At 45.8% G+C, this 24,081-nt stretch overlaps 1 protein-coding gene across 2 annotated transcripts in view; it reads left to right on the top strand.

Moving 5' to 3' along the window:
* Nucleotides 1–24,081, top strand: part of CORO2A (coronin 2A) — a 251,954-nt gene that overhangs the window by 164,337 nt on the left and 63,536 nt on the right. For both annotated transcript variants that reach the window (XM_029603867.1, XM_029603858.1), the window contains exon 3: nucleotides 7,020–7,136. In XM_029603867.1, the coding sequence (XP_029459727.1) occupies nucleotides 7,020–7,136 (117 nt within the window). The remainder of the gene's footprint in view (nucleotides 1–7,019; nucleotides 7,137–24,081) is intronic.

The following is a 24,081-nucleotide window of genomic DNA, read 5'->3' as shown; positions in this document are numbered from 1 at the left end:
GCATGAACACCTCAAATCACCACGAAAGGGGTCAAAACAGCACAAACAGCGGCATGAACATCCCAAGGCAACCAAAGAGAGGAACGTTATGTGGCACAAACAGTAGTACAAATACTCCCAGACATAGAGTGAGGGGAATGGCAGCCAGCACAGTGGCATCAGCAACCGAGACACTGAATGAAAGGTGAGGCAAGAAAAAGAGAGACATGAAACCTGCAACTCACAGAGTTCTGCGTGAGATAGCAAGCACAAGGTTACCAGCACCCCAAGGCACAGAGTGAGAGGGAAGACAGGAAGAAGAGTGGTACAAAAAAGCCCCAGGCAGGGAGTGCAGAGTGAGCCAGCGAGCACAGGGACACAACAAGACAGCAAGTACTAAATCAAGAGAGGGGCAGGACAGCAAGGCACTGAAGCAGAGTGGGTGGTAGGCGGCAGCAGCAGCAAAGTTCCAGGCTCCCAAGGCATCCAGAAAGGGCAAGGAAAGAAAATGGTTTTTCCTTGTGGTTTTTTTTGGGAAGGCAGGAAAGAGGCAGGGCAGAAGGAACAGGTGGGACAGTAGCAGCAAGAGTGGGTAACTGTCAACAACACGGCAAGGCGCTGAATACAAGAACTGTGGGCCTTGGTTCACTGTACCTATGCACGCAATCCTCCTGCCACTTGCATGAAAAGTTAGGGAAACCCAGCAGAGGGAGGTTTATTTTAATGAAGATCAACCTTTCCACCAACTCTGGAGCCAGCAGTGAATGATGTGGACACATAATATCCCCTACCATTGAGAATACCCATTCACTAGGTACGCTAGTTGGTGGGTTAACAAACAAATGCTGGGCCATCTTGGCTAGGTCTGGCCAGACCTCAACTTTGTGTGCCAAGTATGACATGTCTGTGGCTATTAGAGATGTGAATCAGAACCTTAATCGGTTCTGATTTCAAACCCGATTCACATCGTGTTTTGTTTTTTTTGTCCGGCCCGATCGGGTTTTTTTTTATTGGCTGTGCCCGAGCCGATAAACAAAAAACCCACCCCGACCCTTTAAAACTAATCCCTTAGCTTCCCCCACCCTCCCGACCGACCCAAAAACTTTTTACAGGTACCTGGCGGTCTAGTGGGGGTCCCGGGAGCGATCTCCCGCTCTCGGGCCATCTGCTGCCACTAATAAAAATGGCACCAATGGCCTTTGCCCTTACTATGTGACAGGGTATCCGTGCCATTGGCCGGCCCCTGTCACATGGTAGGAGCACTGGATAGCCTGCGCCATTTTTAAAGATGGCACCGGCCATCCAGTGCTCCCTCCATGTGACAGGGGCTGGCCAATGGCACGGATACCCTGTCACATGGTAAGGGCAAAGGGCCATCGGCGCCATTTTGATTAGTGGCAGCAGATGGCCCGAGAGCGGGAGATCGCTCCCGGGACCCCCACTGGACCACCAGGTACCTGTAAAAAGTTTTTTGGGGGGGTCGGGAGGGTGGGGGAAGCTAAGGGATTAGTTTTAAAGGGTCGGGGTGGGTTTAGGGGTTATTTTTGTGTGCCGTTTTTCCCACCCTCCCCCAAAACGATAAGAGAACCCCCACAAACAATTTCATGGGGTTTTCCTATTGTTTTCGGGGAGCTCCCGATTTCTGACAATTTTGAAAGTATTGTACGATATTTTCAATCGTCAGAAGCCCAATTCACATCCCTAGTGGCTATGTCCTTGATAGGATCTGTGAGATAGCACATGACTGAAGTTTATGCAGGGGTCTCCTGTGCCCCTTTATTGGTCTCTGGTGAGACCTCACTTCGAATACTGTGTATAATTCTGGAGACGCACCTTCAAAAAGATATAAATAGGATGGAATCGGTCCAGGAGATGGCTACTAAAATGGTCAGTGGTCTTTGTTCTGAAGCACATGGCGATAGACCTAAAGATTTAAATACTGAATGTAATCCACTTTGAAGTGCTGAAGAAAGTGGAATATAAATCTAAAGAATAATGAAAAGAATCCTGAGGAAAGGCAAAATAGGAGAGATATGATAGACACATGCAAATATCTCAAAGGTTTCCATGTAAAAGAGATGAGCCTCTTTCATTGTAAAGGAGGCTCTAGAACGAGAGGTCATGTGATGTGGTTGAAAGCATTAAACTAGGAAATATTTTTTTACAGACAGGTTGGTAGACATATGGAACTGCCTCTCAGTGGAGGTGGTAGAGGCAAAAACTGAATCTGAATTCAAGAAAGCATGGGATAAATATAGGGGATCTCTAAGGAAAAGAATGGACTTATAATGCTAAATTAATTCGGTGGATGGGCAGGCTAGATAGGCTATACGGTCTTTTTCTGCCATCATGTTTCTGTGTGCTGGGGGAGGGTGATCATGATCTCTGCTGCCAAGCACCGTGGCTATGGTCTGTGTCAGAAGAACCTGTTCTGCAGTGGCCATGGGGGAGGGTGGCAGATATAGGTGGGGGAGGAAGTGGTAACCGATCGGATACAGCTCATGCTGCTAATATGAGCTGTATCTGCAGCATCCCCACTGTTCTTCTGCCTCTGGTGCACATATTCCCACACTCTAGCTACCATACTACATCTAATAAATTAAGCTGTTGAACCAGACAGAAGTACTCTCTTTCATCTATGAGACACATAACATGGATAGCAGGTAAGAAACCACCTGGGTGAGGGGTTTGAACCCATTTTCCAGTTGCTGCTGCAGGAGTCCACAAGCATCAACACCTCTCATTTCAGTCCCTGATCCTGCTGGAAACTCTCTTAACTTCTCCAGGATATTGCCTAATGCTATGCCCTCACCCGGGGTGGCTCTTAATGGAACTCAAATACTCTGTGGCATCCATTAAGGGCATTAGGACTTACACCATCTGTATCATATGTATCCAACTATGGGGTAGAGCAATTCCTACCTGTCTTGGTTTCCAGAGATGGCTCTTGCGTCAGGATCTGATCAGGGTAAAAACACAACAGATACAATTCACAAAAAGCTTTAATTAAAGAAGCATGTATCAAGCATAACATAGGTTCCTGTCTTACAATATGCAGGAGAAATTAAAGTACTCAAGCATGCTTCCTTACCAGGCAAGTGAGGAGTGAGATCCAAAACAGCTCAGCTAGATTTGAAGCAGCTCTTCCAGACCCAGCCCAGTGCTAGCAAAGACTCTCTACTGGCTGGGGGTTTAAACAAATGTGCTATTAATGGGTGAGTCTCCTTTTGGGCCAATGAGTCTTCATAGGTGTCTCCCACCCCTAATACTTGCTTCCCTAGCTCTCCACAGCCAGCATGGCTCTCCCTGGAGGGCTCCAGCCTGCAGCTTCCACAGCCAGCCATTCAAGACCCACTGGTCCTGACATCATGAAGGGTTGACTATTACTTCACTAACCTTTGCAGCATGTGATTCGTATGTGTTCAAAGTGTTTGCAATAAAATCCTCTTGAAACTCTTTGTATATTGAACATCTAGGAGCTGAAGAGGGTTTGGGGAGTATAGATTCTGGTATTGCTACCCAGTGAGTAGATACAAGAAACAGCAAATGCTACGGCCAGGGCTAAGAGCAGCCCCCAAGGATGAGCAGGTAGTGGAGAGCACGAGAGATGCCCATGACCATTTCCTTCCTGGTCTGCCCTCAATCCCTGCCCCAGCAGCAGCAGCAGCACCCGCAGATGCAGAGAGGGAGAGGGGATCCCACAAGACATCAGAAGTGTGAGACACTTTACAGTTCTGGAGGACGAGCATTTTGCAGAATGCATTCACTGTCAGAGGACCATCAGTAGAGGAGTGGTACTGAGTCATCTTTCAGTGTTATGCAGCATCATTTACAAACAATTCCAAAACCTCACTTTACCAGTGCGTCTAATATTATCCAGCAATATGAAAAACAAAATATTATTAGAGAGGAAAAAGACTTCGGGCTGCCTCAGTTGGAAAACGTCCATCCACAATGGCTTCCAAAAATCATAAATCAAAAACCTCTTTATTTCCTTATTTTTTTTAATGTGATGCTTATATGTCTGAAAGAGCAATGTCAATCCTCTTAAGTCTGAAAATCCCTCACATGATTCCTCTGAATTGGTAGTTTCTCGTATGATCTCCTGCAGATACTGCAGAGGAGAAAACGGGGGCACTGCTGTGCTGGAGTTGGCTGCTCCCCTCCACTGCTGGTTTCACCCTCCAATGACTCTTCTTCTGGCTGTGCCCCATGGGAGCAGGTAGCTGCTGTTCGAGCTTCTTACCTGACCCTGCCTCTATAGCTGGATTTCCCCTTCTAAATAATCAGGGGACTCCTGGTCCTATCACTATTATTATCAGCGCTGCTTGTGCTGGCCCTAGGTCCTTGTGGAGGAACAGCTTTTGCTCTTTCTCTCCCACTGTTGCCATGTGTAACCCTTTGATGCCAGTGATATAATGGGATTTGATAATAAAAAAAACATGGTTATATGAAAAAAATATTAAGATAAGTTATTTCTTGAAATTACTTATTAAAATATATTTCATATATTATTCATTCAAAACTATAATATTTCCTTACTCGATTACAGCTTTAAATCCTATAGCACAAATATGTGAAGTGAGAAACTGGCATGCTGAAAGGTTTACACTGCCCTGAAAGCAGAAAGGAAGCAGACAATGATCTTAGCTCATCATTGCCAACCAGTTCCTAACCCTAACCACCTGCATTAATTTCGACTTCAAACTCTAAAATTTCTTTTCAACTTCTATAAATAATTTGAAAAAACTTATCAGTTAATGGTAACTTTAAAAGAAGTTCCCACCTCGAGTCCCTGACGAGGACCTTTGTTTCGCTTAAACCCTAGCCTTCATCAGGGGTAAAAATATTAGGCAGAGAACTTATCTCAAACATAATCGACCTTCCCATCATAAAGCAAAATAGTCTTCAGAGGCGATGGAGATCAGTGAGGTGCAACCACACTTGGTCTCTCATATAAACAGTTTGTATATCTTACATAATCCTAGATAATAGATACTGGTTTGCTAATGAAAGCCATCCCTCATGATCACTTTCAACGGTACATTCCAGTGTTTCATTAAAATAATTTCTCTTGGTAATAGTTTTTCATATACAGTGTTTTTGGATTATTTATTAGTTAGTTGTATTTAGTTGACATGCCTGATAATGGAATTTAAAACCATCACTAATGGCTAGGGTTTTTTAGTGTTACTAGTACTAGTGTGGACACACACAGACAGCAGACAGACAGTCATTTTTATCAGAAACAAAGCACGCCCTACTGTATGTTTGCTGACTTATATGTTCACTTACACTACTAAATGACTTTGTGGAAGAGTCACAGACACGGGACGCTGACTCCTTCCACATTCAGAGAAGCAGAATTTAAAGGCTGCTGTGCCTGCCAGTTAGCACTGCTCAAGTGAAACACCGTGCTCTGCTTATCACGTGCAGCAGACAGACACACCGAGATCCATATTCAGAGGCATTTAGCCGGATAACTCAGAAGGTTCAAATATCTAGGCCACCTATCTCAATAAACTTGGAAGCATTTTAGGGGCATTCCAGGGCAACGTTCAGGTAGCCCAGTGAAACTCTTGTAAAGCATTATGCCCGATTCCCCCCTCCCCCCCCCCCCAAGTTCCCAAAAGAATGTTATAAAGTTTAGGATCTCTTGGCCCGAGGAGCCAGCCCAACTCCCTTCCCCATGCTTTCTTCAAAGATAGCAGCCTTTGGCCCCCTCCTCAGCCCCCTCACCCCTCTGCCACCCAACCCGAACCATTTTGTCTCACCTGGCATCCCCAGAATACCCACCATCACCACCACAGCCACTGGGATTGTGGTACAATTGAGCAAATGTCTGTATGTGGCACCAGTGCCATTTTTAAAATGGCAGTTTTGGGCCCATAGTCCTAGGTGGTGCTCTGGGCTCTACTACACCACCAAGGATCTTAAGGTAATTTAAGAGGGCATGGCGGAGGGCTAGGGTGGGAATGTGGGGTACAGAGATCTGGGGGGTGGGGGGGGGGGGTCACTATTTTCTCTGTGAGTGGGTGGGGTGTGGGACTCAGGGAAAGGAGCCAGGAACAAGTGTTTTTTAATTCTTTTTTTTTTTTTACATTTTAACAACTTGGGTCATCTCAAGGGGCAGTGGGATGAGGGGGTGGGACAGTGGTGTCTCTTGAGACCCCTAATGGTATTACAACCTCTGGGAGGGAACAATATTCCAGCTGCTGGGGCACTTTAGACAAGCAGCCCAGGAGCACTGAGATGTGCGTTATCATCCAGGTGATTTGGGGGAAAGTTAGCCACACCTCCTGAAGTGTGGCTAACTTTCCGTAACATCATGCAGCTTGTGGCCTTCACAGCAAGCAGCATCATTTTATTAGAACTTTATTGATCTGATTTGAATTAATTTCAATGCATTTGCATAGAAATTGGGTCATTTGCATGCCCGCATTGCACTGGGTTTGTCAGGGGCAAGATAACGCAAACTATCTGAGCAGCAAGGTATTTATCACATGGTAAAACCAACACGGCTTAATAAATGCCTCCCCCTAGAGAGGAAGCACATCGACACGGAATGCAACTCGGCAGCAGCCTGCCTAAAGGTGATGAGCTGACCTTTCTTAAGTGGGAATAGGCAAGGGATTAAATGATTAAATCCTTCAGAAAGGCAGCATTCTCACTGTGTTTTAAACACTGATTTTTAATTTTTTTTTGTAATTTAATTACAGTAGCTTTTTGGTGTGTCCCTTTATTTCTTTTCTCCTGGCCACTTTCTCCTGCTCTTTGCAAAGAAAGAAAAATTTCAGGTGACCTATAGGTCCTCAAGAAGCACACAGGTTCTCATTAACCTAGTAGATTAAATGAACGGTGACATTCACTGTGAAAGATATTGCCCTGTGGGGCTGAAATAGTAGACTATACATCCGTCCTGACTATCTATCCAAACTGAATGTACTAAAAGCTTTTCAGGGAACTTTCATATAGTATGAAATGCGACTACAACATTCCTATTAGGATCTCCATAATGGAAATTTCTTTGTTGTTTCCAGACTGGAAAACTTGATCAGCATCATCCAAAGGTCTGTGGCCACAGGGGCAATGTCCTGGACATTAAGTGGAATCCTTTTAATGACTTCATAATAGCTTCTTGTTCTGAAGATGCCACTGTAAGTTGCCTGGTCCTTTCAAGTTGTCTATAGTGAATATCTGAAAGTGTATATGTATTGTACTGAGTGGAGCAGAGAAATTCTGCGCAGCCCTCTCGAGCTTTTTTAGCCTAGTTTCCTATAGAAAAGCTGATCTAAGTTCATCTTGTGTGTTTGTCTGTTCCCCCTAACCATTTTTAAACTGTTCATCCAGTTTCACTCAGGCTTGTGTCACAGATATAGTAGAATGCCTAATAACCCCGGCTCATGCTTTTCACGTCACTCAAAGCCCTCTTCTTTTTTTTCTACTTTTCCTCTCTTGTCTCCTTTGTTTTCCTAAAGTTTATATATAGTTTTACATCAGATGTTACAGTCTTTTTAGTTAACTGTAAGTAGAATTATAAAGTAGTGTTAGAGAGTAGTTACTGGTGTTGTAATATTTATAACGCTTAGTTAGTAATAGGTATTTCATAGCTGTGAAAATGCTACCTTTGTTTTCTCCAGTGCTATCTTTCTGGAAAAATAAGTTGCTGGTACTGACATGCAGGATGTATATTTGTTTTCTTTGAGGGACCACAGGGCAAATCAAGCAGGTGGAGGAAATAGGTGTCAGTACTCAGTAAGGACCCTGGTTAATATCCTTAACCTACTCATGGAATATTTGTGCTTTTTGAAGACAGCAGCACTACCTGAGGCCTCTTGATTGAATGCCGCCGCCATCTCCACCACCACGCTAATTAAAAAGGGCCGAAATATCTGATGTAAATATCTGCTCCAGATCCTCAAATGATATAGAGATATTGGCTTGTTGCAAATTAGCATTTTTGGGCAAATTAGTAGAGAGGGCAGTTTGCACCAGTTTCAGTGATTTTTACATGAGAATGAAATTTTGGGTGTCAACTAAGTGGGCTTGCATCCATCTGTGAGCACAGAGCAGGCATTGCTGTCTTTGCTGATTGGTTGCGCTCCCTGAATACGGGGATAGATTCAGTGACACTGTAGACCACAGGATTTTTATTAAATCAGCCTATGGTTTTGCAGTGTCAGGGATTCTCCTTTTGCTTGGTTCACTTCTTTTCTGTCAAACTGTTTGCAGTGGGCGCCGTATTAGGACCACCTATCTTTTCCATGCAATTCTCCTTGCAGGGTACTGAAAGAAGCTGTCCTATCTCCCTCCCTTTGAATAATCAGTTTCTAGCAGAGCTTATTAAATCAGAGGGGGTGCAGTTCCAGATGTATGCAGCTGTATCTGGAACTGGGCCCTAGAGAGGAGGCTGTACTTTGAATGACCGCTTGTTAGGGAGAAATTTCATAATGGATGTCAGAGAATAGGTTTAATGCAAGCAAGATGGACGTTTTATGGATTAGAAAGCACTCAATTTGTGCTTGCTCTTCAACCCTAGTCTTGAAAGGAGGCCTTGAAAGGAATGCCGCTTCATAAAAGCAAACAGGTTTGTATTCTGGGTCTCCTAATGAATGGTAACCTAGCAATGACTCCTTATATATCAGCTGTAGTCAGATCATGCTTTTTTTTCATTTGTATCAATTGCATAAATTGCATTCCATCTTGAATCATCTGACTTGACCACACTTGTTTCCTCCTTATCAAGAACAGGCTGGATTATTGTAATTCTCTTTTGGCTGGGTTGCCTAAGAAACAACTAGTAAAACTGCAGATTGTTCAAAATTCTGCAGCCAGACTAGTGCTAGGTTTGTGACCTTGGGATCATGTATCCTCGGCGCTTAGTACTTTGCACTGGCCTCTGGTTGCTTTTAGATGTAAGTTTAAAATAGTATCTTTAGTTTGTAAGATTTTGCATGATCAGGCTTATTTGAAGAGTTAAGTTTGTCATTGCCTTCCTGCCAGGCAACGTCAATCATCTACGGCTCGATCCAGTAAGGCCGCGGTAAAAACAGTGCGGTAGTGTCAGGCGCACCCTTCCTCCCCGCACGCACAGTTCTCTTCACTAACTCCCCGATACTCTCCTCTAATCGCATGCAAATGCATGCCGCGGCTTTAAAGCGGTAGGGAAGGGTTATGGCCGCGTAACCCATTTTACTGTATAGGCGCTTAATACAGCGCCTATACAGTAACCTGGGTGCGCTGGTACCTGTCATTTCAAATGACATTTGAAATGACAGGTACCAGGAAGTGTAAAAATCAAAATTTGTAAATACCTGTCGGAGGGCCGCGTGGGTCCAGGCGGCCGGCGGGATCCGGGGGGCCGGTGGTCGCGTGTTAAATCTAGGCCGCGGGTGGGTGGGCGCGGCGGCAGCGGCGGCGGGGGGACACGCGTTAGTTCGAGACGGCCGGCGGGCGGCGGGTGGTCGCGTGTTAAATCTAGGCCGGGTCCGCACAGGCACGCATTCATTCATTCACTGCCGGTGGGGGTTGCCTCTCCGGCAGCCCCCACCGGCAGTGAATGAATGAATGCGCGCCTGTTCAGCGTTCAGCGATACAGTCTCCAGCGATACAGTCGTGCAATTGGGTAGGGTAGGCGGCAGCGGGGTCCGGGGGTGGCAGCGAGATCCGGGGAGCCAGCAGCGGCAGCATGATCGATCGCGCAGGCAGGTAGGTGGCAAAGTAAAGATGGCCGCCTGCACGGGAAAATCGTGCAATTGGCCGCTGAAGACGTGACGTCACACCCCGTGACGCCAAACGTCGTGACGTCACGTCTTCAGCGGCCAATTGCACGATTTTCCCGTGCAGGCGGCCATCTTTACTTTGCCACCTACCTGCCTGCGCGATCGATCATGCTGCCGCTGCTGGCTCCCCGGATCTCGCTGCCACCCCCGGACCCCGCTGCTGCCTACCCGCCGCTCCCAGATCCTGCTGCCGCCCCCCCGCTGCCGCTGCCCCCCCGGACCCCGCTGCTGCCTACCCGCCGCTCCCGGATCCTGCTGCCGCCCCCCTCCCCCCCCCGCTGCCGACCCGCCCGTGCGATTTTGGCGCTCATCCAGGCAGGGGAGGGAGGGAGGGAGGAAGGGAGAAGGGACTACCGGATGCCGCTGATGGCTGCCCGCCGCCCACCGGCCGCCTGGACCCACGGCCCTCCGACAGGTATTTAAAATTGTTTTATTTTTTTATATAACACACAGGTTTTTTGTTTTTTACACTTTTTACACTTACCATAGCAGGCCCGAGCCTTGCTACTTTTTCGTTTGTTTTTTTTGCCCTGGTCCCGTCCGGTCTCCTGCAGCCCCGTCCGGTCCGGACGGGGCTGCAGGAGACCGGACGGGACCAGGGCCGGTAAGCAATGTTTTTACCCTACACTACACTACACTAACTCCTACTAGGGGGAGGCGGTAAACAAGCAGGTTAAGGCCGCGGCAGAACAGCGGGTTAGGGAGGAGATAATATCAGCGCCCGTTACAGTATCGCAGGGGAATAGATAATTCCTTCATTATACAGCTTTTTCGTTCATTTACATGCCGGGTGCGGAAAGGGTTATGCGTCTGTTTTCAGAAGCGATACGGACGCGTGAAACTGGAGACTGTATCGCTGAACTGCCTTGCGCGCCCGAATTGTGCGCTACGAGCACGTTACAGACGGGCAATCCTCGAGCGGACGATACTGGATCGAGCTGCTAGTGAGATTCTTTTATGTGTCTTTCGGTATCAGTTGCAAGGCCATCTAGCACCAGAAGCCAAGCTTTTTCTGCCATGGTCCCCAGGTCTTGGAGTTCTCTGAGCTCATCAGTCAGGGATATGGGTGATTGTTATTGAACATTTAGAAAACTGGGGAAAAGTGCTGTTTGTTCAAATATTTTTGTATTTTTAGGTTTTTACAACTGCTGATATTTTTTTTATTCATAGTCTACAGGTAGTTTTATTTTAAATGTATCATATATTATTTGTTTTTTTATTTGCCCATTGTAGCTGATGCTGATGTATTTTTCCTTTCCTTGTTATGTGATTATTTTTATTCTTGTATCTCGCTGTGAGCAGCACTTGTTTGATGTGGCGACTCATAAATATGATAAATAAATTTACAAAAATAATAAGGTCTCCTGTATTTCCTGTTGCTTGGTACTAATTATTTATTCCCATGCCTGTTTTTATGGGGGACTGGAGATATCCATGCAATTGCATAATTTGCTTTCAGCAATTTTTCAAGGCAGCGTGAGGCTGCCTCAGCAGTTTGTTTTCCCAGATGCCTTTGCTGCTTCTTAAGCTGGTTCCATAAAGTTGTTCCAATAACTGCAAAACTGTCAAGCTTTTAGCATAGAGTGTTTAGCAAGGGATGACCACTGGCTCTGGTCTACAACAGAAATTCACATAAACATTGTCATAATCATGTGCAAATTTTGCTATTACAGAGTTCTAGTGTTCATATATGTCTTCAGAAAAATGGATTCTTTCTGCAAAGGATGCGTTTTTTAATCTAATTTATGTTATTAGACTTAAATAAATTATGTATCATAGACAGTAGTGTTTTTAAATTAAAATTGAATTACGTGAGCCATTTATTTTACTTATCTAGCTGATCGACTGGAAGCTACAAATCCATCTTGTTACAGGAAGGGCTCTTCTCGACCAAATGTGTTGAGATCCCGTGCAGTCATTTACATTTACTGTGAAAATATTACTAAATTACCGCTTTGAATCCTATGGACAAAGTTTATGCCAAAGACACACAGAGCCATAGCCATATGGACAAAGTCACAGATGCCACTGCCAGGAGGGCGCTGTGACACTGTTGCTTCTGTAGCACAGAGGGGGGAATTAGGGGCTGGATTAGGGAGCAGAATAGATCTTCTTTGGTTTGGTCTGCTCTGTCCACTCCAAATTCTCCGTTCTTCTCCTTTTTTTTCCTGCGAGACATGAAGGGAGGGGCTGGATTACAGAGCTGCCAAGTTATTCAGAACCAGGAGGGAGATTTTTGAAATGTAAATCCAAAACCAGGACTGGCTAAAAAGTCTCCCTCCTAGAACTGGGCAACTTGGCAGGTCTGGGTGTGTTCCTACACAAGGGTCAAACTCGTTCTTCAACAGATTAGCATGCTTTACTGGCTTTATTTCACATTTTTCCTTATTCTCTGTCTGCTTTTTAATTGAACAGAGATGGCCAGCTTCAGCCCTCAAGAGTCACAAACAGATTTGGTTTTTAGGATATCCACCATGAATAGATTTATATACAATGGAGGCATGCATATTCACGGTGGGTATCCTGAAAACCATGCCTGTTTGTGGCTCTTGAGGATCGGAGTTGGCCATCCCTGAAATAGAATTTCTTAATCTGTCCATACTTGTAGAAATATTGCTGCTAATATTGCTTTATTAATCTCTGTGTCTACTTTTTCAATATAATTTTTTAACCTGTGTTTGCTTGTTGAAATATTGCTGATAATACTGTTGGCTGCTTTCCATTTTATCATTTGTTATTTCAGTGCTTAAGAACATGGGAGCTCAAATTGGTCCTTGGCCCCTCCCCAACCAGTCGGGTTTTCAGGATATCCTAACGAAGAAATATTTGCATACATAGGGGGTGGTGCATGCAAATAAATTTCATGCATATTCATAAGAGAGAGCCTGAAAACCCAACTGGCTGGGACACCCCAAGAACCAGTTTGAGCACCCCTGCTTTAGAAAAAACTTTTACTCTTCTCCCTGTTTAAATTTACAATAAGGGTTAGATTTTAAAAGCCCTATGCACGCCGGCCCTATTTTAAAAAGGCCCAGCAACGCGTGTAAAGCCCTGGGACGCGTGTAAGTCCCGGGGCAGTCCAGGGGCGGGGTGGGGCCAGAGGCCTCTGACAGAGCGGCCATTGCCGCTGTGTTGGAGGATCGTGTGCCGGCAGGGTGCCGACGCGCGCAAATTGCGCCTGCCCAGAGGCAGGCGCAAAAGGTAAGACAAAGGTCAGGGGGGTTAGAGTAGGGCTAGGGGGGGAAAGGTTAGGGGAAGGGGTGGGAAAGTCAGGCTAGGGGGAAGGAACGGGGGAAGGCAGTGCGGCTCGGCACATACAAGGTGCACAATTGTGCACCCCCTTGCGCCCGCCAACCCCTGATTTTATAACTTGCGCGCGCCTGCATGCAAGTTATAAAATCGGGTGTACATGTACACCCGCGTGTACCCTTTTAAAATCTACCCCTAAATGTGTTAGAAAAGCTCTCCTCTCTGAGGTTCGAAAAGGGCAACCTTCCTGGAAGCCTATGGATATCAGTGCATACTTTCATATAGAATCTGCTGTTTTTGGCTTTTAAGTTTCGTTGCATTCTCTTGAGAAAAAGAGCTTTTGGGAGTAGCACCCAATCAAGTTAGTTTTGGTGTGCCTTGACACTTAAAAATCCTCCCACCCACCCCAACCTTATTTTTCTTATGTAGGACACATGTACAAGGTTAATTAAAGTAAACTAGCATGGTAAACAATGAATTTAGAAACTCCATATCACAATACAGGCCTTCTATATTAAAACTGTTGCAAGCGTGGACCCTTAGGCCGAAGGGAAGTTGGTGCTACTGCAGAGAGGAGCCCTGCAGGTCCCCACCATCGGCCGGTCGGAGTTAACTGAAGCAGAGGGCCAACTGGAGCTTCACCAATACCAGTCCTGGTTCCCCTTAGGTTGAGCCCTCAGGTGCCAGGGCCGGCTGGACATAGGTACGGGCCGCTGTGGAGGTGCAAAGCTGTCACATAGAAGAGGTTGCAGGCCAGCACGGAGAAGGCAGAGTCTCGGTAAGCAGCGGTCAGGGTAGACAGTAGGCGAATGGAGTCAGGTTGGTCTGTGGTCTAATGGATTGCAGGATCCAAAGCAACAGTTCTACCAGAGGAAGGTCTTGTCAAATAAATCTGATTGCTTTCTTTGATTAGGTAACTAGAGAATTAGATAAAGGATGATCATTTGGTGTAATTTATGTGGAATACGGCAAAGTTTTTGAAAGTGTCACACATAGGAGACTTATGAACAAAATGAGAAGCCTGGAAGTGAGTCCCAGGGTAGTAGTATGGATTACAAATTGGTTAACTGATAGACAGCAAGTGGTGATAAATGGAACCTACTCTGAGTAGAGAAAAGTGATAAGTGGAGTGCCTCATTGATTGGTTCTAGGGTCAGTTATGCTCAATATCATTGTGGGTGACATAGAGAAGGGTTAGAAGAAATGGTTTGTCTTTTTGTGGTCAATATTAAGATCTGCAACAGTGTGGACACGCCTGAAGGAGCAGAGAGAAAGTGATCTAAGAAAACTCAAGGAGTAGTCGAAGGATTGGAAGCTGGGATTCATTGCTAAGAAGTGCAGTCATGCATCTGGGGTAATGGTGAATGAAAGACTGGTGAGCACAGACTGGGAAAGAGATCTCGGAGTGATAGTGTCCAGTGATCTGGTGGCAAAGGTGGCAAAGTAAATCTGTCAAGATTATAGGGATGCTGGGCAACACAGAGAGTGGCATGACCTGCAAGAAAAAGGAGGTAATGATGCCCCTATTATACAGGTCCTTGCTCTCACCTGGAATGCTATGCTCAGTTTTGGAGACTGTTTCTCAAAAATGATAAAGAATAGAAGCAGTTCAGAAAAAAAGAGACCAGAATGGTGTGGGGCCTGCACCGGAAGACTTACAAGGTGAGACTGGAGGACCTGAATATGTATACCCTGCAGGAGAGGAGGGACACGGAGGAGATAATAGCAGAAGAGTGTTAATGATACACAAGAATGGAACCTTTTCCAATGGAAAGAAAGCTGTAGAACTGGGGGACATAATATGAAGCTCCAACGCAATACTGTAGGCTCAGGCCCAACATCAGGAAATGTATTTTTATGAAAGGGTGGTGGATGCATGGAATGCCCTCCCGGAAGAGGTAGTGAAGAAGAGAATGGTTATGGAATTTGAAAGGGCATGGGATAAACACAGAAAGGGGTAATGTGTTAATTGGGTTAACCTGCACAATAGCAGCAGTTACTATCTTAGGCGACCTCCCTTAACAGAAGGCGTGCTGAGCAGACTGGATGGACCACTTGGTCTTTTTCTGCCATCTCTTACTATTGGATTAAGGAGCAGAATGTCTCGTTTCTTCTCTACTTTGTCTGTTCCAGCCCCTGCCTCATCCTGCTCCCCCTCTATTCTGCAGGCTGCCTAATAGAGGAGGGGCTAAAGCAGGAAGCACAGAGCTTTTCTCTGTTCAGGGTGATTTTTTGCACAAGTCCTATTTGCCTGTGCCTAGGAAAGAAGGAACGGTGTTGGGATCATCCTTGGAGGGAAGGAGGATAGAGAGAAGGGGCCGGATTTTCAAAAGGCCCAGCGACGCGTGTAAAGCCCCGGGACGCATGCAAGTCCCAGGGCTTGCAAAAAGGGGTTAGAAGGGGGTCGGGCGGGGCGGTCCGGGGGGGGCAGGGTGGGGTCAGAGGAGCGGCCTGGGAGGGAACCGGGGAAGTTAGCGTGGCTCGGCACGGGCTTGGTGTGCGCAAGGTGCATAATTGTACACCCCCTTGCCCGCGCCGACCCCCGATTTTATAACATGCGCGCACCTGCTATTAAATCGGGCGTGCATGTGCGCACGCTGGGTAGCGCGCGCACATGCACGCCTGCACGTACCTCTGAAAATCTACCCCAATGTGAGTGAGAGAGTGGGGGTTAGTGATGGAGAGAAAGATGATGCGCACACCCCCCTCTCACAGTTCACACCAAATCTCAGGGTGAGCTTCACTCAAAAGTTTCCAGGTGTGGCATTTGCTGAGAGATGGCTCGGTGGGCAAAGGGGTTGGATGGAGGGGTTTCATACTACATACAAACACCATTGCACTGGAAATTTAACTAGGCCTGGCAGTGTCATCAGAAGTGGGATAAGTGCTGATCTCATTCATAAAAAGAAAAAAAAAAAGATTATTGGGTTAGAAAACTAACCAGCTGTGAAGGAGATGCATACAGCTGACAAGACATATTAGACTTGTGGCAAATGGACAAATCTAGTAAGAAACTAAGCAGTGAAATGTGTGGGCGAGTGGGCCAGCCAGGTGTTTGGGGAAAAGAGCCTCACTGAGTCTCTGGGAAAACAGTCTCGGGCTTCACCCTTTACTGTTCCAGCCCCTCCTCCTCAGGAAGCCTGCAGGGAATAAGGAGGGGAGGAATAAGCCTGGAGTACACACTGTTATAGATGTTAACTTACAGGTTGATATCACCTTGTAGCTGATTGTTAAATTTCACTATTTTATATTTCCCGTCTCTGTTGTTACTTTAACATTTTTTTTTGAAACTTTATTGATAACATTTTCTTGACATACAGTAATAAATGTGCACACAACACACTTAAAGTAATAAAATACAACATTCATTTTATTTGTAATCATATATGACATGTGCATAGTTCTGTCAATCAAAGAAGGATTGGGTTATAGCAATACTGTTATGGTTTAACCCGTCTTATAGTAAGCGTGATATACCTCCCATATTATATCATACTTAAAATTCTCATTTTTTAGTGCATACTTGTGTTTGGTGGTCTGAAGGCTATCCCCCTTTGAACCGCTGTATTCACCTCCCCGGCTGGAAAGCCTCTTTGCTTCCGCCGCAGCTTGCTGTCTCCAGCTCCCCGCGTGGTTGGCTGCTACCAGCCTCACACATAGCAGGATGCTGCCGGCTCCATCGTGACACGCTCCTTGTTGTGAGGGTGGCTGTAGAGGGGGGTGTGGTAGGCACCACCTCCTGGAGTGACGCAGGAACAGAGTGTGGGTAGTCCAGTGAGGCTGAAGCAAGGGACAAGTGCAATCTGGATTGGAGTTCAAGGACACAATGCAGGCATGATTGAAGCTCTGGAGTGGAGTGCAGGATGGAATGGAGCTGCGGAAGACTGGAATACCGGAACAGACAGGATCTGAGTGCAGGTAAGAATGAACTGGGTCAGCTGGAATAGACTGGCTCTGAGTGCAGGTAAGAGTGAACTGAAACAACTGGAACAGACTGGATCTGAGTGTGGGTTAGAATGAACTGGAACAACTGAATCTGAGTGCAGGTAAGGTGAACTGCAACAACCGGAACAGACTGGATCTGAGTGTGGGTTAGAATGAACTGGAACAACTAGAACAGACTGGATCTGAGTGCAGGTAAGAGAGAACTGGAACAACCACAACAGACTGGATCTGAGTGCAGGTAAGAGTGAACTGGAACAGCTGGAACAGACTGGATCTGAGGGCAGATAAGAGAGAACTGGAATAACTGGAACAGACTGGATCTCAGTGTGGGTAAGGTGAACCAGAACAGGTGGACCAGGGTGCAGGTAAACATGGAGCTGGAATACTGGAACAGGGACTAGTGCAAGACAGGACAAACCAGGACAAGGTCTACACCGACACGCTAGCTTTACCCCTTATTCAGTAAGGGGTAATAGCGCGTCCAAAATGCGCGTCCAAACCCCCCGAAACTAATAGCGCCCGCAACATGCAAATGCATGTTGATGGCCCTATTAGGTATTCCTGCTCGATTCAGTAAGTAAAATGTGCAGCCAAGCCGCACATCTTACTTTCAGAAATTAGCGCCTACCCAAAGGTAAGTGCTAATTTCTCCGGGCACTGGGAAAGTGCACAGAAAAGCAGTAAAAACTGCTTTTCTGTGCACCCTCTGACTTAATATCATGGCGATATTAAGTCGGAGATCCTGAAAGTTTAAAAAAGTAAAAAAAAAAAAAAAATTTGAAATAGGTTCGAGGGTTGAAAACCGGATGCTCAGTTTTGCCGGCATCTGGTTTCCGAACCCATGGATGTCAGCAGGGCTCGAGAACCGACGCCAGCAAAATTGAGCGATGGCTGTCAAACCCGCTGACAGCCGCCACTCCTGTCCGAAAAGAGGCGCTAGGGACACGCTAGTGTCCCTTGCGCCTCTTTTTACCGCCGGGCCTAATTTAAATACATTTATTTACTGAATCGTGCGTACAGGAGAGTGGCCTGTGCGTGCGCCGGGAGAGTGGGTGCTCGCCCGCTCTCCCGTGTTTTTTACTGTATCGGCCTGATAGAGTACCTGAAGGCAGCGTAGGCAAGGAAAACCCTGAGGGGCAAAGCACAAAAAGGCCTAGAAATAGGGAGAGACCTAGGAGTCTCATGGCTAGGCAGGAAACAGGGCAGAAGGCCAGGAGGCCACAGAACAGGAACAGGATCAGAAGGTCCTCAGGGCACAGAGCAAACAGGGAGAAACTGGGAACAGAAGGCACAAATGCCACAAGAGCAAGCAAGGCAGAACAGAGAACAGAAGGCCTGGAAGCCACACAGGAACCCTAATATAGGCCTTGGAAGGCCGCAAAGTGAGAGTGGCTAAAGCAGGGAGCCAAGGAGGACTCAATGCCAAAGCATTGAGGTGAAGGACAGGCAGGGTTAAGTAGGGCATGAGTTTGGGTGTGGTGCATGCAGGAGAGATGGGCTTGGCCAGCTAGGATCGAGAGCTCATGGAGATTTTCTGTTGGTGCAGAAGCTGTAGGACAGGCAGAGGCCAGGGACCAAGGACGTGCTGGTAGTTCGGAGCCGGGCTCACTGCGGTACTCTGGTGGAGGGGAGGCTATGCATTGGCCAGAAATGCAATACTCCTCCTTATGTGTGCACGTGCCCAGCCTTCCCCCATTTAAAGGGCCAGCAGTTGGAAAGTCCTGATGGCGCCAATTGATAAGATCACTCATTCAAGCCTATAAAAGACCACTACTGACACTCTCTCACTGCCTCAGCAACAGATCCACCTACTCCAGAGTAGAGCGTATTGCTTTCAGTGTCTTTATCTTCAGTTCTTCATTCCAGTGTCCTTATCTTCAGTTCATTATCCAGTCTTGACTTTAGTTCATTGTCCAGCCTGTCTCCAGTCTTGCCCGGCTTAATTTGTCTCCAGCCTTGTTCCTGTTGTTCGTCTCCTTGCCTACCTGCCCTGCCTTTCCGTTTCCCTTTCTTCTTGGACAGATACCTTGTTTGACTTCAGCCTGATTTCGGATATGCTTGAACGCTGTCTGCCTCTGACCCCTGCCTGACCCCAGATATGCTTGACTACTGCCTGCCTCTGATCATTGCCCATATCTTGGACTCATATTACCTCCACCTGCATATGACCCAAGCTATCCAAGGACCACTTCTTCTGCCTTCAGCAGAAACCCCCCCTAAAACCTGCTGGCCCTGGCACCCAAAATCTCAACCTGAGGGGAATGAGGGCTGGTATAGGTGAAGCTCCCACTGAGTCTCTGCTTTGCCTGGGTCTGTCTGCCGATGGTGGAAACCTTCAGGGCTCCTCCCTGCAGGTTGCACCAATCCTACCTTGACTTAAGAGCCCACAGAAGTAACAGTACAATAGACATTCAATTTCTGCTGTGTTTTGAACTTGATCACACCAATAGTCTATCTGGGGAGTTGCATTTCCAAAAGGTGGCAATCATGAATCTGGCTGCCAACAAAAGCTGGCCACCCAGAGGTCTATATTTTTGAGAAATTAAGGAACCATCCCAGCTTCCAAAGAGACCTATTAGTAGCACTATATGTAGTGGGAGTCCGAGATTATCAGTGATTTCCTGTGTGATCTGTGCCCAAAATTGTCTAACAACTTGGCAATGCCAGCACATATGCAAATATGATCCCATTTCACCACATTCCCTCTAACAAGCCATATCCGAGGCTAGGTGTATTCTATGATAAAATACCAGGGTATGGTAGACTCTGTAACAATCTGACCATTAACTCAACCCATTTAGTACATATTTATGATGAGCATCACTCCAGATATTTTTCCATATTTTATGATCAAAAGTTGTGCCCAGATCTGTATTCCATTCCTCAATCAAAGTTGGTGAACCCTAAACTTTCCAGTCTACAGCTGTAATACCTTTGGCAGAAGCATCAGGATCATTAAGAAAATCCTCCATTCAGTTCAATGGCTCAGTGGCACCTAAATATCTAGGATGCCTGCCAACGCTTCTCACAACTGCAGATGTTTGGCATTTGTATGTGCTGATAAGTCAAACTCCGGATTGGAGGCCTGTTTCATCCCAAAGTTGGGCAATACAAAAAAGACCCAGCACTTTCTATTCTTTAATCTCTTTGAGAAGGTACACGCTGAGATATTAGGGTTTTCATATATCGGAGCAACTGGAGACATGGCCTCTTCTAATGTGCCTACAAATTTCTGTGCCTGGGTCCACCAGAATAGTGCCTTCCCCTGCTCACACGGTGTCGGATAGGGGAGCTTCTTGGAAGAAAAGGCAACATTACCAAAGTGACCAGGGTGGGCACATTTATTTATTTATTTATTTTTTACATGGGGCTCTTGTCTGTTGTAGGGGAGGTGGTTATTCTCCCAAGGTGCCAGTCAAGAGGCGAGGGGGATCCCCCTTGGAACACTATTAGAAGGAAAACTATATTACAACAATATACTAAACAGAAATGAAGGTGCAAAGAGACTTTTTTAAAATTAAAAATAAGCATTTCAGGCTACATAAAAAAAATTACATAAGCTATGCAAAGCTTGTTTTAAAAAAAAAAAAGTCTCTGTGCAGCTTCATTTTTGCTCAGTAAAGATAGTAAACCATTTTAAAGTAAAATGTTTGAAGCAAGATAAACTTTAATTTACTGTAGTGCAACATCAGGCCTTTGCTAATGACATTGGCAGGGACCCATGCAGCTCTGCAGCACTAGCAGACTGGTAAATAGACCAACAAGTGGCATTTTTAAAAACTGGAGAATGGGCCAGCTAAAACGGGTCTGTGGGACATAGTGTGCCTTCCCCTGGAGTAGAGTGAAGATAACACAAGTCCCAGGGGCTGTGACTTATTTGGAGGTGGTAGAAAAGGAAGAAAGGGAACAATGCTGGGATCATCCCTGGAGAGAGAAAAGGAGTGGTGGGGGGGGGGGGGGGGGGAGGAGAGAAAGAGAGGGGGTGGATTAGCTGGGGAAGGGGTGCAAAGGGTGGACATGAGAAAGTTGATATGCATTTATTCTTTCCTCCTACCCCATCACCACCACCACCACCGATAATCAACAGCAATCTCAGGGAGACCACAACTCAAAAGTTCCCAGATATGCATAGGATACTTCTAGATGTGATTGCAGAGGCCATGGAGTTAGCTGAGAAGGTCTTTTGGCTAAAATAGCCTCTTTCACCTCACTTTTTAGCCTTGCTGGCAATCGTTTGACCTTCCTTCCACTTTTCTTAATGCGTGGAATACATATGGACTGTGCTTCTAGGATGGTATTTTTTTTAACAATGTCCATGCCTGTTGCACACTTTTTACTTTTGAAGGTGCACCTTTCAAAAATTTTTTAACTATTTTTCTCATTTTATCAAAGTTTGCAAGCAAACTCTGCATAATCTGCTATTAATTAAAAAGCAGTAGTAGCCTGAGAATTATTTAATGTTAGGTTCTTGTGACTTGGATTGGCCACTGTTGGAAACAGGATGCTGGGCTTGATGGTCCCTTGGTCTGACCCAGCATGGCAAAGCTTATGTTCTTATTTGTCAACAATGTTGAGTTTAAGTGTAATCCCATTCCCTGGACTGATAGTCCTGGATAAAGTCCCAGGATCCACACCTCAAACACAGTATCTTAAGAGTTCAGTCTTCCCAAGCTGTTATGTTATCTGAATGTCCATGATTTCCTGAGGGGGGGGGGGGGGGGGGGGAAGAATAATCTTGAAGGCCCTTTAAGTCAGATCCCAGTTTAAAGTCAATTGCAAACAGCACTGATGATCATTCAAAAGTAGATAGCAGCAGTAATCACACACTGGAAACATTGGATGGAATCCAACATAACTTTTCCTGGTAACCTTTGTAGTTGATGCAAAAATTATGTACAGCTTTTGGTGTTTCAAGATATGTTGCTGCAAATTTTCGGGCCGATACAGAACAGTGCGCTCCAGTGGAGTGCACTGTTAGCCCACGTTTGGACGTGCGTTTTTGACACGTTAGCCTTACCCCTTATACAGTAAGGGGTAATAGTGTGTCAAAAACGCACAGCCAACCCCCCCCCCCCCCCAAAACTAATAGGGCCATCAACATGCAAATGCATGTTGATGGCCCTATTAGTTATTCCCGCGTGATCCAGAAAGCAAAGTGTGCAGCGAAGCCGCACATTTTGCTTTAAAAATTTAACGCCTGCCCAAAGGCTGGCATTAATTTCTGTCGGCGCCGGGGAAGTGTACAGAAAAGCAGAAAAAACTGAGATATTAAGTCGGAGGCCCAAAAATTTTAAATACATTTAAAATTTAAAAAAAAATGTAAAATCGGCCTGTGGCCCGCGGGTCAGAAGACGGATGCTCAATTATGCTGGCCTCCATTTTCCAAACCCGTGGCTGTCAGCGGGTTTGAGAACCAACGCTGGCAAAATTGAGCATCGGCTGTGAAATCCGCTGACAACTTCCGCGCCTCTTTTTACTGCAGGCCCTCATTTGCATACTAAATTGCGCACACAAGAGAGTGGCCTGTGTGTGCGTCAGGAGAGCGGACGCTCGCCTCGGAGCACTGGCTCTCCCGCGGGTTTTACTGTATCAGCCTGTCTGTCCTTGAATAAATGTATTACTTTTTCTTATTCAATCGGTTGGTATTGATGGTGATTTCCAATTCCAATTGATGGTGATTTCCAATTCCAATTAATAAGGTCAAATTTCTCTTCCTTTCCAATCAGTTTGGGCAGATAGTAAAATCCCTCCCAATTGATAAAAAAATAGCTTTGCTAGTCAATCTGATCATATTCCATAGACTTTCAATTTCTCCTACCTCTCTTGTAGTTCTTCTTTTGTGCTCTCTCTCTCTCTCTCTCCTCTCTGAGGTTCGAAAAGGGCAACCTTCCTGGAAGCCTATGGATATCAGTGCATGCTTCTCGGGGTAACAGTTTGAGTTCAGCTGGGCCAAAGCTCATGGGTACTGATCCCCATAAGCCTTTGTAAGTGGTTTTTACTCAACCTATATGCAACACATTGCTTGGTTTCCAAAATTAAGTCCCTGGCCAGGAGTTTTGTCTGGTAGCTAGTTCTGGATGCACTCAGACTAAATCATCCATAGTAGAAGTGTACTATCACAATAATATACCAAACGCACTTCAGTACCTATAGTTCTGCTGAAACATATAGTAATGTCTATTAAATAAAAAAATAAAAAAATAAGGAGTCCTGCGGATCCCACAGCCAGTCAGGTTTTCAAGATATCCACAATGAATATGCATAAGTTATGCATGAGATAAATTTGCATACCATGGAGCCTCAGTATATACAAATTTATCTCATGCATATATAATCCTTAGCGGGGTATTTAGTCCCAAGGACACACAAACTAATTTATTTATCTTCAGGGGTTGCTCTGGCTAGCAATTTATATCCCATGTTTTACTCTTTTTCCCTGGGAGGGATTCTTTTTATGGGGGTAAGCTCTCGCTTGTAGTCCAGACGATGTTATGATGCTCCCAGTGTGTGTATACTGTAGGTCCTTCTCATGAGGTAAGGGGCTGTAATAACTCAGACAGGACCAGGTCGGGGTCTTAAAATAATAGTTTACTGATTGGAAACCATTAAATTAAAGTCCATTTGTCCAGAAGTCTGAATTTACATCTAAATGAAGGTACATGTATGGGTTTTCTCTGTAGGTAGGTGTCCTTTATTCTGACCTCTGGGTAGAGTCCATAATGATATTTAATGCACTAACTCTCCCAGCGGCTATCCGGGAATCCTAGTGCAGGGGTCCCCAACTTTACTGCAAAAATTCTACCTTTGGTCATCTCTTTCACCCAGCCTGTCCTGGTCCCTTGGTGATTGTGGAGATCTGACTGGGGTCTCCTGCTCTTGTTCTTCCAAACTCTGTTTATTGATATTTCTGGGGACTTCTCTTGGGGAAATGTCACTGGGATCGGGTTAGTTCTTAGCACTGCAATCCTAGTGGGGAAGGGGGATCCAAAAACCTCCCCACTCTGCTAAAGTCCGAAAAATAATTTAAAGGTTAAACTGGATACATCTTCTGCCCTCACTGTCTCTCGCAGCAGGATCCATCACTGGTGCTTGCCCACCTAGGGTAGAGTAGGCTCCAGGTCTTTGG

Source organism: Rhinatrema bivittatum, chromosome 1 (assembly GCF_901001135.1).
Source record: "Rhinatrema bivittatum chromosome 1, aRhiBiv1.1, whole genome shotgun sequence".
Lineage (NCBI taxonomy): Eukaryota > Metazoa > Chordata > Amphibia > Gymnophiona > Rhinatrematidae > Rhinatrema > Rhinatrema bivittatum.
Note: the sequence above shows the minus strand (reverse complement) of the source record. Positions and strands in the feature narration are given on the sequence as shown.